At 43.2% G+C, this 13681-nt stretch overlaps 1 protein-coding gene across 9 annotated transcripts in view; it reads left to right on the top strand.

The window, feature by feature from the left end:
• The first annotated feature begins 1060 nt into the window (after positions 1–1060).
• si:ch211-285f17.1 (sickle tail protein homolog) overlaps positions 1061–13681 on the top strand; it is a 76983-nt gene continuing 64362 nt past the window's right edge. For 6 of the 9 annotated variants that reach the window (XM_068709897.1, XM_068709900.1, XM_068709899.1 and 3 more), the window contains exon 1: positions 1061–1164. In XM_068709897.1, coding sequence (XP_068565998.1) covers positions 1092–1164 — 73 coding nt within the window. In that variant the 5' untranslated portion in view covers positions 1061–1091. The remainder of the gene's footprint in view (positions 1165–13681) is intronic. The other 3 variants (XM_068709904.1, XM_068709903.1, XM_068709902.1) reach the window with 1 other exon arrangement.

Genomic DNA, 13681 nt, shown 5'->3' with positions numbered 1-13681 from the left:
ACATCTGGAACAGCTTGTGCAGCTGCACCTGAAGAGAAGGGCTCCTCCGCAAAGCCTCTGCCAGCACTTTCTCTATCTCCCTCGTGCTCTCTTTTTCTCTTTTCTTTTTTTTTTCCTCTTGCTGTCTCTAAATCTTTCTGTCTATGGTCTCCGTCTGCCGGAGCGCTGGAATGGTTACCCGCTGAGCATCAGCAAAGAAGAGCGAGTGAACCGAAGCGAAAGAGAAGAGAAGGCAGAAGAGGACAGTAACATGGGAAATAATGATCAGGCATGAGGTAGGAGAGAGAAGTTGACAAGCATAGTATGAGAGCAAGTGAAGGAGAGAGGGAGCGCAAGAAATTTGCAAAAAAAGGGAGGGATGGAGAGGAAGAGAGTGTGAAAGACGGAGAGAGAGAGGCAGAGAGGGGATTAAAAAGCCGGAATGCGCTGACATCGGAGACCTGAGTTTCTGTTTGCATTTGACACAGCACGTCCTGTCACTCCACAGGTTTGTCCACACATGCACCAGTTTACCAGCACACACACACACACACACACTCACGCACTGTTTGCTTTGGAGGACGATCCCAGGAGGCCACGCCAGGAGAAGAGAACACCTTCCAAGGATCTGTTAACCCCCCACCCCTCACCCTCTGAGCTTGCCTTCCCAAAAGTGCCCTCCCTCTGGCCCTCGCAGACTACCTGCACCAGTCACAACACGCTGGAGCTGGAGAGTCACAGAGTCCCACTCACTGAGAGCAGAGAAACCCTGGATTGCCCACGGGACACAGCTGCAGTCACACTGGCTGAGAAAAGACTGAAGAGGCTTTACTGATCCGCCGACCCGTAGGATGTCCAAAGCCTCCAGGCTTGCCCGGCCCCCCTCGATAGGGGCCAGATCCAAGCTGCCCCACTCCAGGAAGGAATGCCCTGGCACCGCCGGTCGAGCCCGGGTGCTGAGCGTGGGGGAAAAGCTGATGAGGGCTGGTAGCGACGGTATCCTGAGCACACAGAAGTCTTTAAAGGCCCCTGTGTCACAGGAGAAGGCACAGAGCGAGACCCAGACTGAGACTCAGGCCCCCAGCCAGGGTCCAGGTGAGAAGGGCCAAAATATGGAGACGATCCCTCCCAAGAGCAGGATCAGCCCACCCAAAGTCACAAGTCAGCAGCAAGGCTCTGTGCACAGTGAGTAATGAACCGAACTTCATAATCTGAATGTAGACTTGGTCTACTTTTCTCACATGATCAGTTCGCAAGACCAACTTTGATTTTAAATCAGTGTTTTTGCACGTTTAGAGAGCATACCCAGATTTCATTTGTTCGGTTGTGTCCTCTTTCTGCTCGTCTGTCATCTCATTTGTTGGCCAGTTCAGCATGCAGGGGATTAGGCTTTTTCTGCTTGTTGTGCTCTCACGCTAGGTCATTGTGCACTGACAGTATTGATTAGGTATTCCCGGGTTATCTGTGATCTGCTTCCTGCCCTGTGGCAAAGGATGGGATGCTCATGTCAAACATCCGCAATTAACTGGCATTCGGACCAAAAATAGCAGTGTTAAAAAAAACCTAAAAAAACAGGGGTCTGCCAGGGGGTAGGCAAGTTGCTGCAGATACCAGTGAGAAGTGATCCTGGAAGTCCAGTTTGAGCAAAACATCCTTGACTTTGGATATTTATCAGGCAACAAAAAACTTCCCTTGACAGTTTGTGATTAACAGTATACTTACTGTACATTGTTCATTTTACAAGGTATTCCATCACATACACTGATTGGCCACAATTTCTCCCGGACAACCTTGCATTTTTTTGCCGGATGATCCTGCATTTCCCCAGAATCCCGCTGATGCATTAGTCTCATTGAAATGAACGAGGAAGCCTAATTGTTTGACACGGTGCTATTGTCGGTGTGAACATGGCCCCAATAGAGGAGAGAGGAAGGACTGCTCGTGGGATCTCTGTCACTATCCCACTGCCTCGGTCTCTGTGGGGTGCAGATTAAGAAATGGGGGCCAAGAGGTTGAGAAAAGTGGTCTTATCATTCCCTTTTGGCCTTCTCACCAGATTCCCAACTCTGCAGGGCGCCAGCTTTCATGGTTTTGTCAGGCCACAGTTATCTCACACTCTTAAAGGCAACTTGACCAAGATTGTTCAGGGGATGAATTTGTGCACTCTTGCTATACTTTTAGCAGCAGTTTATTTCCCCCCCATTCGTCAAAATGTGTCCTGTAAATCATTCTTGAATCACACTTGACTGTTCCGCTTCTCCTCAAATACAGCAGTGAGGGGGGTTTAAGTGTGGGGGAGACGTAGATGTAGGCAACAGGGTTGAGTCAAGTGAAAGAGTGACAGAAGGAGGTCAGGAATGTGAGCGGGGCATGCTGGGAAATCAACAGGTCTTGAGCTGTGTCTGCTTGTGAATCCCTCCCCGCAGTAAAGACAGGTTGTGGGTTATAAGGGGGCAGGTTTGTACTGGAAACCAGATGTTCTTGGCTGTGTAGCTTCCAGTTTCTTCTTTACACAAATAAAGGGTCGTTCTGCAGAGCTCATTGACTTCTCAAAGGTTTAGGGTCAGCCTACCTTCAGTTCATTTGGTCCTAAATGTGCATTGAAACAACACTGATGGATTTGTTTAAGGACATGGAAAGTGACACATCCCCTCTTTTTACAGTCTATATATTTCTACGTCGGTCTTCTTTTGTCTTCTGCTCTCATGTCCTCCCTCGCTCGTCGCTTTTTCATGCATTTCTTTGTCTTTCTTCTCAATGACACACTCTACACTTTTGTTTCTCTTTGCATCTTTCTCCTCTTCATTCCTTTCCTTCCTGTCATGTTTTGACAGCAGTCAATCGGTTATTGAAAGATGCCATCGCCGCCCACACACACATATATACGCAGATCATCAAAAAAGAAAAAATGAACTGTGTGTATTCTCTGCATTTCGCCTCTGTCCCAGTGTGCGTTTTTCAAGTGTTAGTTTTTTCTTCGCAGACAGCGAGAACTCTGTGAGCCTATATTTCTTGTTATGGACCGTAACTTTGAAGTTACACACTGAAAAAGCAGTGCTCTCAACAGTCCGGTCTCTCTAGAAACCAACTATACAGTAGACTGATTCCACAGCGCTTTGATATATAAATGCCGTTGGCTACATGGAGCCATATGCCGCTTAAGTATTTGGATTTTAAATAGGCCAGTGCAATTAAATACCCTTTCACTTCTGCCTAATGGGCAGCTCATCATATTCCCTATCCACTTATGGCTTGTATACAAACAAAGCTGGTTAATGTGGCGGGTTCGGACCGTGCCAGGTCCTCGTCTCTCCAGCTAATGCCAGTTACAGGGCATGACGGCAGCTGAAGCACAGACCCACAGGGTCAGACAGAGCTGATGCACACCGCACAGGCAGACGATAAGTGCGTGTGACAGGTGACATTTCCACTGTGTGAAAGCTTCAGAGCCGACTGCTGCTCGCCAAAGGGTCCAATTTCAGCATTAATGTGCCAGCTTCCACGGAGAACGAAATCCGTTTGACATCTTCTGTCCAGAGAGGATATAATACGAGCTTCAAGTACCGGTTCAAGTTCTGCCTCCTTTTGATACTGAACGACATTGCATCAAACCAAGGTTCAGCAACATGTTGGCTTACTCCTTTAGGCATCTCTCATCCTGGGTGCAGCTCTATATGTATTCTTGATTTATTACCCTGTAGACTACATGGCAAAACCATGTGGACTTCCAAACATTACACCCATATGTGAACATCTCATTCCAAAATCATAACAGCCTCCAGCCTTCCACAAGATTAGAAACCTTCTTTCCAAAGGTGTTGGATGGGTTTGAGCTCAGGGTCATATCGTGTATGTCTTGTTTTTGTCTCGTACACAAAGCAGTTGTACAAAACTAACAGGGCAAGGCTAACTATTGATGAAAACATCTGGAAAGGTAAAAGTCTGGAAAGACTTTGACTTCACTTCTCTCTGGCTCTCCTATCAATCTGTGCTATCTCCAGGCCTCCCAGACTCCTTTCTCTCTTTGTGTCTGGATCAACTTGAACGTATTTGACCTCTTGTGTGACCACATAGGTCTTTTGATCTCGTGCCCCACCGTGCAAGGATTTGTTTTCAAGATGCTCTTGAGATAAAGTCATCGCTCAGATTTGTGGGTGACCTCACCTTTGTGGTGATTGAGAGGGTGAGTCAATAAAAGAAACAACACAGCGCGATCGGGGGTTTCATAAGCCTCGTCTGCATTTTCTTTACTCACTCAGACACTTACGATATGTTGCTTCTTGCCTGATATGGTTTTGCAAGATGTTTTACCACATCAGTATGTGCAGAGTTGCTTCAGCTCGTTTACAAGTGATGGACGTTGTTAAGACATTTCCGTGTTGCCCCAAGTGAAATAAATGTACACGTGTACTACCACCTGTTGACAACAGCGATAACCGCGTGAATCATTGGCAAGAAAGGTGTTACATGCTTGTACATGCTCACTGCATTGTACACTGTGTCAGTTCTGCTGAAAGCACTTGCTGTTGATAGTCTGAGGGGTGTGTATCCATGACAGACTTTTTTTCACAGATGCTGCCTTACTTCCCTTTGGAAAAAAAAACAGCTTAGTGTAACGGGAATGAGTTTGAGGATTGGGATGTGATCGCACATTTCTTTGACATTGAAGCCAAGAGTTAGGGATTACTTTAATTGCAGCCCCTCGTGACTCTTTAAACCCCCAGTTGTCTCTCTGGGTTTTCTTTTCTTTGACGACTATCAGGCAGACACAAGAGTTATTAAGATTGCAAAGTATTTCCCCTCCACAATCAATTGACTCACAAAACGGATGTGTATTTCTGATTATTCAGAAGTAATGACCTTTTTCTGTATGTCTTTTACAGGACTGGATCGTTTACAAGTTTCTTACACACTGTGCAGTGTCTCGAAAGTGCTTTTTACCGTGCCAAAAAGGGAATTTGAGGGAGTGAGTTCCTTTGAACTATACAGACCTTCCATTTTTTTGTGATTGAGCTGACAAATTGAAGCCCGTAAGTAGGAGGTTGATTTTAAGCAAACCCCCCCCCCCCCCCCCCCCCCACTCTCACCATGAATCGAGCAATCACAAACTTTCACTATGGATTCATATTATTTACTCACCATTATGTCATGCCGTTCTTGTTCCTTTGCATATGATTGAGAAGAAGAAGAAAAAAGAAAACCTTCACACCTGTTCGTCCAATGTTTTCTCAGCTGTGGGAGACGACGCGCTTTTGTCTTTGGCTTGTCAATAAGCAACCAAAGACTGGAGAGAAGTCCAATGAGTCATTAAATGAAAGACGAGTTGGTGAACTAATGGTGCGCTCATGGACCTGGGATGTGTGTTAAGAGAAATAGTGGATGTGACTCATCCCTCAAACAGAAACAGAGAATAATTGGGCCACTGAGCAAGAAGAAAGAGCTTTGGTTATGTGACTACTCATGAGTGTGTATTGTAAATCCCCTCTGGTGTGTTTTTCTTTTGGGGTGTAGCTTGGGGCAATGTTGCTTCTTCCTGATTCCTGAGGCTGTGCGGCTCTCAAAGACAAACAGCAGAGAGGACTGGCTTTCTCTCTGTGTCAGATTAGGGACAAAACAAAAGCCTTAATCTCTGTGTTGCCCACCCTGACTTCAGTTCCCAAGGTTTTCACTTGTTGAAGTCAAATAACACGTCTACATCTTTTGCATATTTACTTTCACTGCGACCTATTAGTTTGGCATGATTACACAGGCATGTCTTCAAAGCTAATACTGCAAATGTGGCATGACATTCCTTCAAACCCGACATCTCACTACTACATTTTTTTTTTTTTTTTTCAATTAAATGTAATGTGTGTGTGTTCTAGCCTGAAGCATAAATGTGGTTAATTCATCCAACCGAGGGGTGTAAGCGGATGCAAGGCCTCCCTCAGGGTTTCCTCTGAAAGAGTTGACAGAGAAATCAATATACACCCTTTTACCCTTCAGGCAAACGTGATGTGGTGTGTGTGTGTGTGTGTGTGTGTGTGTGTGTATGTGTGTGTGTGTGTGTGTGTGTGTGTGTGTGTCTGTGTGTGTGTGTGTGTGTGTGTGTCTGTCTGTTGGACAGTCTGATGTTCTGTCTGTGTGGGCATTGGTGAATGTGCACAACATGGCTGTGGGCCCTTTTGTACAAACTGCTAAATATTCACTCACTTTTATCTCCACAGTTCAGACGATTCAAATTGAATCTCCCGCTGTGTTTATTTCTTTAACATCGACATGTTGTTTCAGGGGACTGAATTTTTCATTAACATTACATTAATATTTAGTGTTGCTGGCGGTACCCATCTGTGATCATTTGCAAGGGGAATATTTGGAGGATGTCATTAAAATAGTTTTGTGTCCATGTAGCAGACTAGGAGAGAGTTTCTACCAGAACTGAACTTAAGGTTAAGTTAAAATAGAAGGAATAGTGTGATTTTTTTTGGGGGGGAAATTCACTTTCTTGCGTCAACTTAGACGAGAAGATCAATTCCACTCTTATGTTTATGCGCTACGTGTGGAGCTGAAGCAGGCGTTGACTAATGTAGTGGCAAGCATAGAAACCGGCAAAATGTAAAAGAAGTTACGGTTGTACCTGCTGGAACAATTTTTTTGTGAACTAGCGGTGCCAACAAGATTTGATTGCCTGTAATCAATAAACGAAACAATAAAAGCTTCAGAGCCAGGATAGCTGTTTTCATACAGGCATGAGAGTGATATTGAACTTCTCATCTAACTTTTGGCCAAAAAAAGCCTATAATTGTACGTCCCAAAATATTGAACTGTTCCATGAAAACAGTAGCTGATTAGTGGCGTTAACCTACTGTGTGTGTGTGTGTGTAGCATAGACTGTATATAAGAAGTGGACGTAGTCATCGTGACATCAACCGTTGGTTTGTGGACTACGGTTTTGAAACCCTGACTTCGTCATTTTGGCTGTTCCCATCTTGGTTTTTAGATGTCTGATCTTGTGTTTTTGGAGCTTAGTACAATCAAACTTTGAATAAGACATTTTTAGGTAACGTAGACTTCTACACAATCACACTTCATTGGCTTCACTTTTCTGAACTGGAGGTTGCCACCTGGTGTGTAGATGTTGAACACGTGGTCCACCATGGGGAAGCTACTGCCTGCTGTACACTCTGTCAGATGACTACAAACTGTGTTGTGGCTGAAGACAGGGGGGATGCAAGACAAACACAAAATGCTGGTTGCACAATGATGTTACAACAAGAGATTTCTACCTTCCTGGTATCGATATCTAAGCTTCACATTACTGCCATTAACACACCGTTAGTCTACTGCTTCCCCATTAACTGATTTTCCTGCCTTTGTAGTGCTACTTTGATAGAGACTAAGTGTTTTTTCATTACCTCAAGCCATGGCAGGACCTACTGACCTTTAGCTGAACTCACTTTAATCATATCTAAGATAGCATTGAAAAGAGCAATCAATCACCGCCCTAAAGATGTGACCAGAGATGTGAGTGACACCACATTCTCTCTCTGTTATTTGGGATATTCCAATGGGAATGCAACTTTTTTTCTTTTTTGAAATGCCACATTTTTGAGTTCCCCAACAGCGTATAAAATGGAGGTTTTAAGAGCATCTCTTGAAAGCATAGTTGTGGTGTATGGTCAGGAAGAGGAACTGAGAGCAACACAAAAAAAGTTATGTTTCTACTCATTGTTGAGGACAGAAAGGACACTCAGAGTTTACTTCTTGGTTGATCCCTAAACTAAAGGGACTTTGACACGTCATATCCACATTGGAGTAGAACGTCTTCGCTCTCTGCTCAGTAAATGCTAGTTACAAATTCAAAAATAGAAGCATCACGCATGTCTGAAGCCCCGTGGCTATATTGGGATTTTCCTCTTGTCTTTACCCTGTTGTCTTCTGTGCCGCTTTACTGCCTCAAAACCTCCAGCATAAAAAAGTGACAAAAGACGAGTGAACATACAGTTTCTGACAGTGTGAAAGTCACACAGCTCAACAAACAACCAACATAGGAGGAAACTATGAAATCTTCTTTACATCATAGCGAACAAATAACAACGTATGTCTTATCTTGTGGTCTGTTTCAAACACGATGTTACAAACTCTCATTCTGTCTATCAGAGACGAATCTTTGAGTCAGCATCCTGTGTTTGAATTTCACTTTTCAACCAAAGAAACTTATTTAATTCTTAATGGCCTTTTTTTTAATGTTGTGATGCAATTACAATGCAGAAAATATGCTCCAAGATGCCTGGGTTGGGAGTTTGCGGTTCCAGCAGGAGCCACACATTATCCTTGTGTTTTAGCCGAGGCAGAGTGGCTCGTAAAGATTATTGACGATGTACACCATGTGATACGAGTGCTGAGCAGGATGAGGCAGCATTAAATCTCACTGATGTATAGGCCTCTTTCGCTCACTCTCTCTCTCTTACTGTCCTGGGAGAGGAATAGAGAGGGTGACTGTCAGGTGACGAAGAGAAATTAAAGTTGCAGGAGTAAAAGTGCCAGACAGAGCTGCTCCATACGTTGCATATATATATATGTCATATATATATATATATTTTTTTCTTGGCTGCATCATTGGCATTTTGTGGTTGACGGTTCATCTGTGTGCTAGTGTGTGTGTGTGTGTGTGTGTGTGTGTGTGTTGACTTGCAATTGTAGTGCTGAGAGTTTAATATACACTTCAGACAGGTGCATGTATCAACGTGTATTTAATAAAGGTGCTTGTGGAATGAGATATGATAAAAGTGTGCAGTTACCCGTGTGCTTGTTATGGAGGCTTTATCAACCCCTCTTACATTATCGGTTACCCAGCAGCAACTGAGAAAGTGCCCTACATTATAGCTACAGTACCTTTTGCAATGAATGGATAATGAATAACGGCTCAAGTAGCACTGAAGGAGCCTCTCATTGGTTTGCAAGATGGACACATCAATTGTATTCACTCTAAGCAGCCCCTTTTTTTTCAAATGTCTGTTTGAATATGAAACTGATAACTCGGGCATTCCCCTCTGTCGGAGAACTATTTACTCAGTGTTTACTCACCAAAAGCATGTATTTGCAAAGACTGTGCCAGACCCTCCACAGACTCGGAGCTAAGACAGACTGAGTTTTCATTGCCAGCTTTAAATATGGTATAGTAGGCCTATTGGATTTATTAACCATTTGTTTGCAGTGAGACCTGATCTATGCGTATCTCAGCCAAAAGCCAAAGTAATCACGTTCATTAGAAATGAATTAGAAAGCTTGTTCCATATTGGCGCAGTGCTGATATCAGATGCTGCAACATCCCGCCACTTAATAACCGTGTGTGCAGCCGGACTGTGGCTTTTAATTGAGTCGGTATTAAATGTACCTTATTTGCCAGCAGAGCAGACAGACATTTGTGCTATAATTGTCATGTGCTCAGCAAAGGTCTCGGCCTGTCATAGTTAACATAATGACTGTCAGATACGGAGAACACCCTCGTCATGCTCCGAAGCCATTAAGATCACTGTGACCCACATGCACAGAATTATAATTTCCTGCTTGATGTGTTCCTTCAAATTAAGGCGAAAAAATTCATAACACAGATACAGACTCTCTTTTTACACCTGTTTATCAAATCACAATTCCTTGGCTTTTTTGATAATACTGACAAGCCATATAGCAACGGAATGTAGATATTCAGGGGGCCTGTTCTTTAGGCCGACATGTCTGTGCAACACGTGGAAGAGCAGAGCTGTAAAACATTGAGCGAGTGTGCTGGTTAATACAAAAACAGAGGAAGATTTATTCCTGCGGCGCTGCACTTTGTGCTTATTGCAACTAGAAATAAAACAGACTTCCTGGCCACATACGAAATCTCTCTTTAGCTTTTGATAGTGAGCAGGTTTCCTACCACTTTACATAATTACACCCAACAACACTTAAGTCTTTGACATCAGTGAAAGTGTGGTGAGTTTCTTCCGCTCCGTACTGGAGAGTTCAAAAGCTCCTGGCATGCAGCGCCCCCATCTGTACAGCTAATAGGATTTCAGGTTGAACTTGATTCATAATGCCAAAACTGGAGATCCAGTCCTCGTGGAGGTTTATGCCTCTTGTGCGGTTTTGTCAAAGAGTTTAATTTGACGTTTATTCATTTCATCCCTGCTAGCACAGCTTGTTCAATTAGGCCGTGACTAAAAACTTCACTTTCACAAGTTTCTTTCCCCCTCAATATGAAACACTTAGATGGGTTTGACAGCCACCCTGTGCCGCTGAGCATCTTTGGTACATTATTACAGTATTAAACACTTGGATCATGGATCAAATGTACTCGCCCCCCCCACCACCACCCCCACCCCAACTCTCTCTCAAATCTGGGGATTTTTCTAAAGGGGAATAATACGGTTTGGCTTTGTGATGAAGTCATTGGTAAGAGATGCTCTCCAGCTAGGCAGCTAAAGCTATCATGAGACTGACGCAGCATTCGAGCCTGAGCTGCAGGGAGTAACTGCAGGGTATTTCTGCTAAACTGATGTCAACAGCTGGAGGTTTAATACCGAAAACTGTGATGCACATGAGCATTTTGTGCCAGCAGTTTCTTCAGATTCTCCCTTTTTTACCCACTTTTATCTCCAATCCTAGCATGCTTATTCCAGTTCATCACAGGAATTAAATCAAAAGGGGCGAATATGTTATCAGTTTAGGAGCAGTGGAAGCTGGATGGGAGCACATGTGATAGACCATTCAACCAGGTGACAGGATGAAAAGATTTAAGCCCTTTATTACTATACTTTCGATATTGCTCTGAAAAAAACAGTAGAAACACATTTTAAATCAGATTATTTTAGCTGTGCTATAGTCAATTGTTCGGCATCCATTATTTGTAGAGTCTGTTTCTCTGATTCAATTGTCTCTTGGAATTATTTTCAGCCAAATAACCATTTGTCATGATCCTTCCCAGCCAATAGTTTTGCACGACGCCCAGCAGAAGGATGTAGATGGGTTGTGATAGGCATCAGAAACTCTTATCTAACATCCCCTGTTATATAATATTTGATTTCTTATGACCAGAGAGACTGGATGAAAAGACAATGTAAGGCAGGACAGGCAGAACCCATTCTGGAGTTATACAACAGGCAATGAAACAAGCATAGAAATCAAACATGATCATTTTGGAAACAGGGCTGTGTGGTTTTTTTTTTGCATGAAAGGAAAACCCTGTCCTACTCCAATGTAAGATGTTTCATCTGTGTCCCACCTTGGCAACATCACAAGTGCACAAGTATATTACACATGCACAGGTGTATACATGGAAGACACGGTGACACTGTGTGGATGTGCGTATGTCCCTTCTGCTTGTTGTTTTCAGAGAACAGATGCTTGGGCTGCTGGGCTTTGGTGATGTCACTGACCTGTGCAGCTCCCTGCAGGCAGTCTAAACCCTGTTCGAACATCTTTAAAGTTTCAGCACCCCATACTAGCCAAGTTTATTCCTCATGGCTACTGCAGCCCCTCCTCTCTTGTCTCTAGCTAAAAGGTTGGCTCACATCCATACTGAATCTTACAAATAGCAGTAACGTTGTAGTTGGTCTTGTTGTTCACGATAATCCTGTCCCCAGCCCCTGATGTTCTCGGTTCTACACCAGCAAGGTGTTGGTGTCACACTGGAGCCAGTTCTCCTGGACGATAGACGGTTCCTCGGCTGTAGAAACGCAAAGAACAGGTTCAAGATTATAGGCGTGAACTCCGAACTGGCCCTACAACCGCCTCGGTGCAAAGGGGTAGCAATTGATGAAAAAGTGTACATTTATTATGAAACATTCTAATAATTCAATTACAGAGGTGTAAGTGAAATCATAGTGTAGTATAAGCATGCTAAAAGCAGTAGTTTTGTGAATTTCTGTAATGTATTGTAGATGTATAGATGGCTTAACACAGAAATGATGTATATGCAATGAGAAAGTTCTTCTTTTTACTCTCCTCTCTCTAGTTCTCTTTATGTTCATGGAGACAGAATATTAATTGTGATTGGGACCAAATGTTCCTCAGTGCTGCATATTTCACAACACATTTGTTTGTTGCTGTGTGATCCCCTGAAATCCTTTGACAGGCGGGAAGGGAGCGTCTAATATCAATGGCAAGTCAAGAAGGGTATGCTAAGTTGCTGATTGAGACCCACAGTTCACAATGCGACAGCTGGCGGTTAATTTGATGTGCAACCATCAATTATTCATTGTTGAAACATTTTCCAGAGGCGCAATAAAGGATGCTTTTATCGATCGGCAAATCACTTCTATCTTTAGGGCCGATTTAACTCCAGACACGCTTTGCATGACAAATATTTTGAAAGGCAGATGCAGCAATGCAGTTGTAGCTATAAAACCCTTGCTTATGGGGAAAGCATTTGTTCATTTTTCTTTTGACATTACATGAAGCATCTGATAAATATTTTAGTGTCATTGTTCTCATTTTATTTAGAGCAATCATTTTTATTTTGCACCAAAAGGCACTAAAGTGCACTTATGAGCCAAACACAATTAAGCTAAATACATTGCATTACTCCATAAACCTGATTAGAAATCACATTTCTATGACAAACAAAAAAAACTTGTATTTACCGTTATCGTTTGCTCGGCTGCACTTGCAATGATTTTAAAGTGTTACATAATTGAGGGGTAATGTGAGAGGCAGAGATAGAGATGGAGTGATGGACAGATGTGGAGCCAGGTGGGAGAGGAGGAGAGCCTGACCTGACAGGTTCACCGCCTAAACCAGCTGGTGGCCTGGCATTGTGGCCAACCATTTCACACACGCTCACTGTCTCTGGGTTATTGACAGCTGCAATTATCCTGGAAAGCACTGTAGTCTTCAAACAAAGTTTGTTATTAAAAGCATGAAACGCTTGAATGCCAAAGTGCATATAGAGGGCTTGTCTGGTAGGATTCGTGTGGATAAGAGTTCAGCCATTATTACTTTGACCCAACTGGTCTAGTATTATTTTACATTTAGTAATCCAAATTATCTAAAAATTGATGTAAGATATAAAAGTTGTTATATTTTAACAATTTCCTGCAACACTGTGAATCTTAATATATTGATATTAAAGAAAAGTTAGCATGTAGATGTTAACATGCTATCAATCAGAATAAGGTAGACACATTTAATCCAGCCGGATATTTTAAACTGTGGCTGTAAAAAAGAAAAGGTGACATTGTGTGTGTTGGTTACAGGCAATGCAATGTGAAGTCATTTTCGCTGCATTGTGAGTCATTTTGTTCCCTCTGTAATTGCATTCTTGTAGCAACGGACGGCTTTACTCAAGGACATTCTGACAATAGTTGCTGAGTGACAGAAGCAGTTTTCTGACGTACTTTAAGATAGTTCTGAATACGGTCTGATATCCAGACCTGAGATCTAGGGAGAAGTTGGCTTGTAATCTTCATATTGCCTGCAGCCTGGCTGGCACTTAGCCTCTGCTTTGTTAACCTCTGGACCCTTTGTTGACCAAGTCTTAGCCGTCATTGTTCTATATCTTTACATCTCAGCGATTGTCTGACTGGAAGACTGATTGAAGTCTTCAACAACAGAATGATACACTCGCGTTCTCTCAAGGACATAATCTGTCTAACCACATCTTCATGGGTGCTGCCACTTGTATTCAGGCGTGTGTAAGTGTGCGCCCACCCAGAGACGGAGAGACCAGCAGCCAGACGGG

Source organism: Cebidichthys violaceus, unplaced genomic scaffold, assembly GCF_023349555.1.
Source record: "Cebidichthys violaceus isolate CVI_PGR_0920_01 unplaced genomic scaffold, fCebVio1.0.p SCAF_15, whole genome shotgun sequence".
Classification (NCBI taxonomy): Eukaryota; Metazoa; Chordata; class Actinopteri; order Perciformes; family Stichaeidae; genus Cebidichthys; species Cebidichthys violaceus.
The sequence above is the reverse complement of the archived record's forward strand: the minus strand, read 5'-3'. Positions and strand labels throughout refer to the sequence as shown.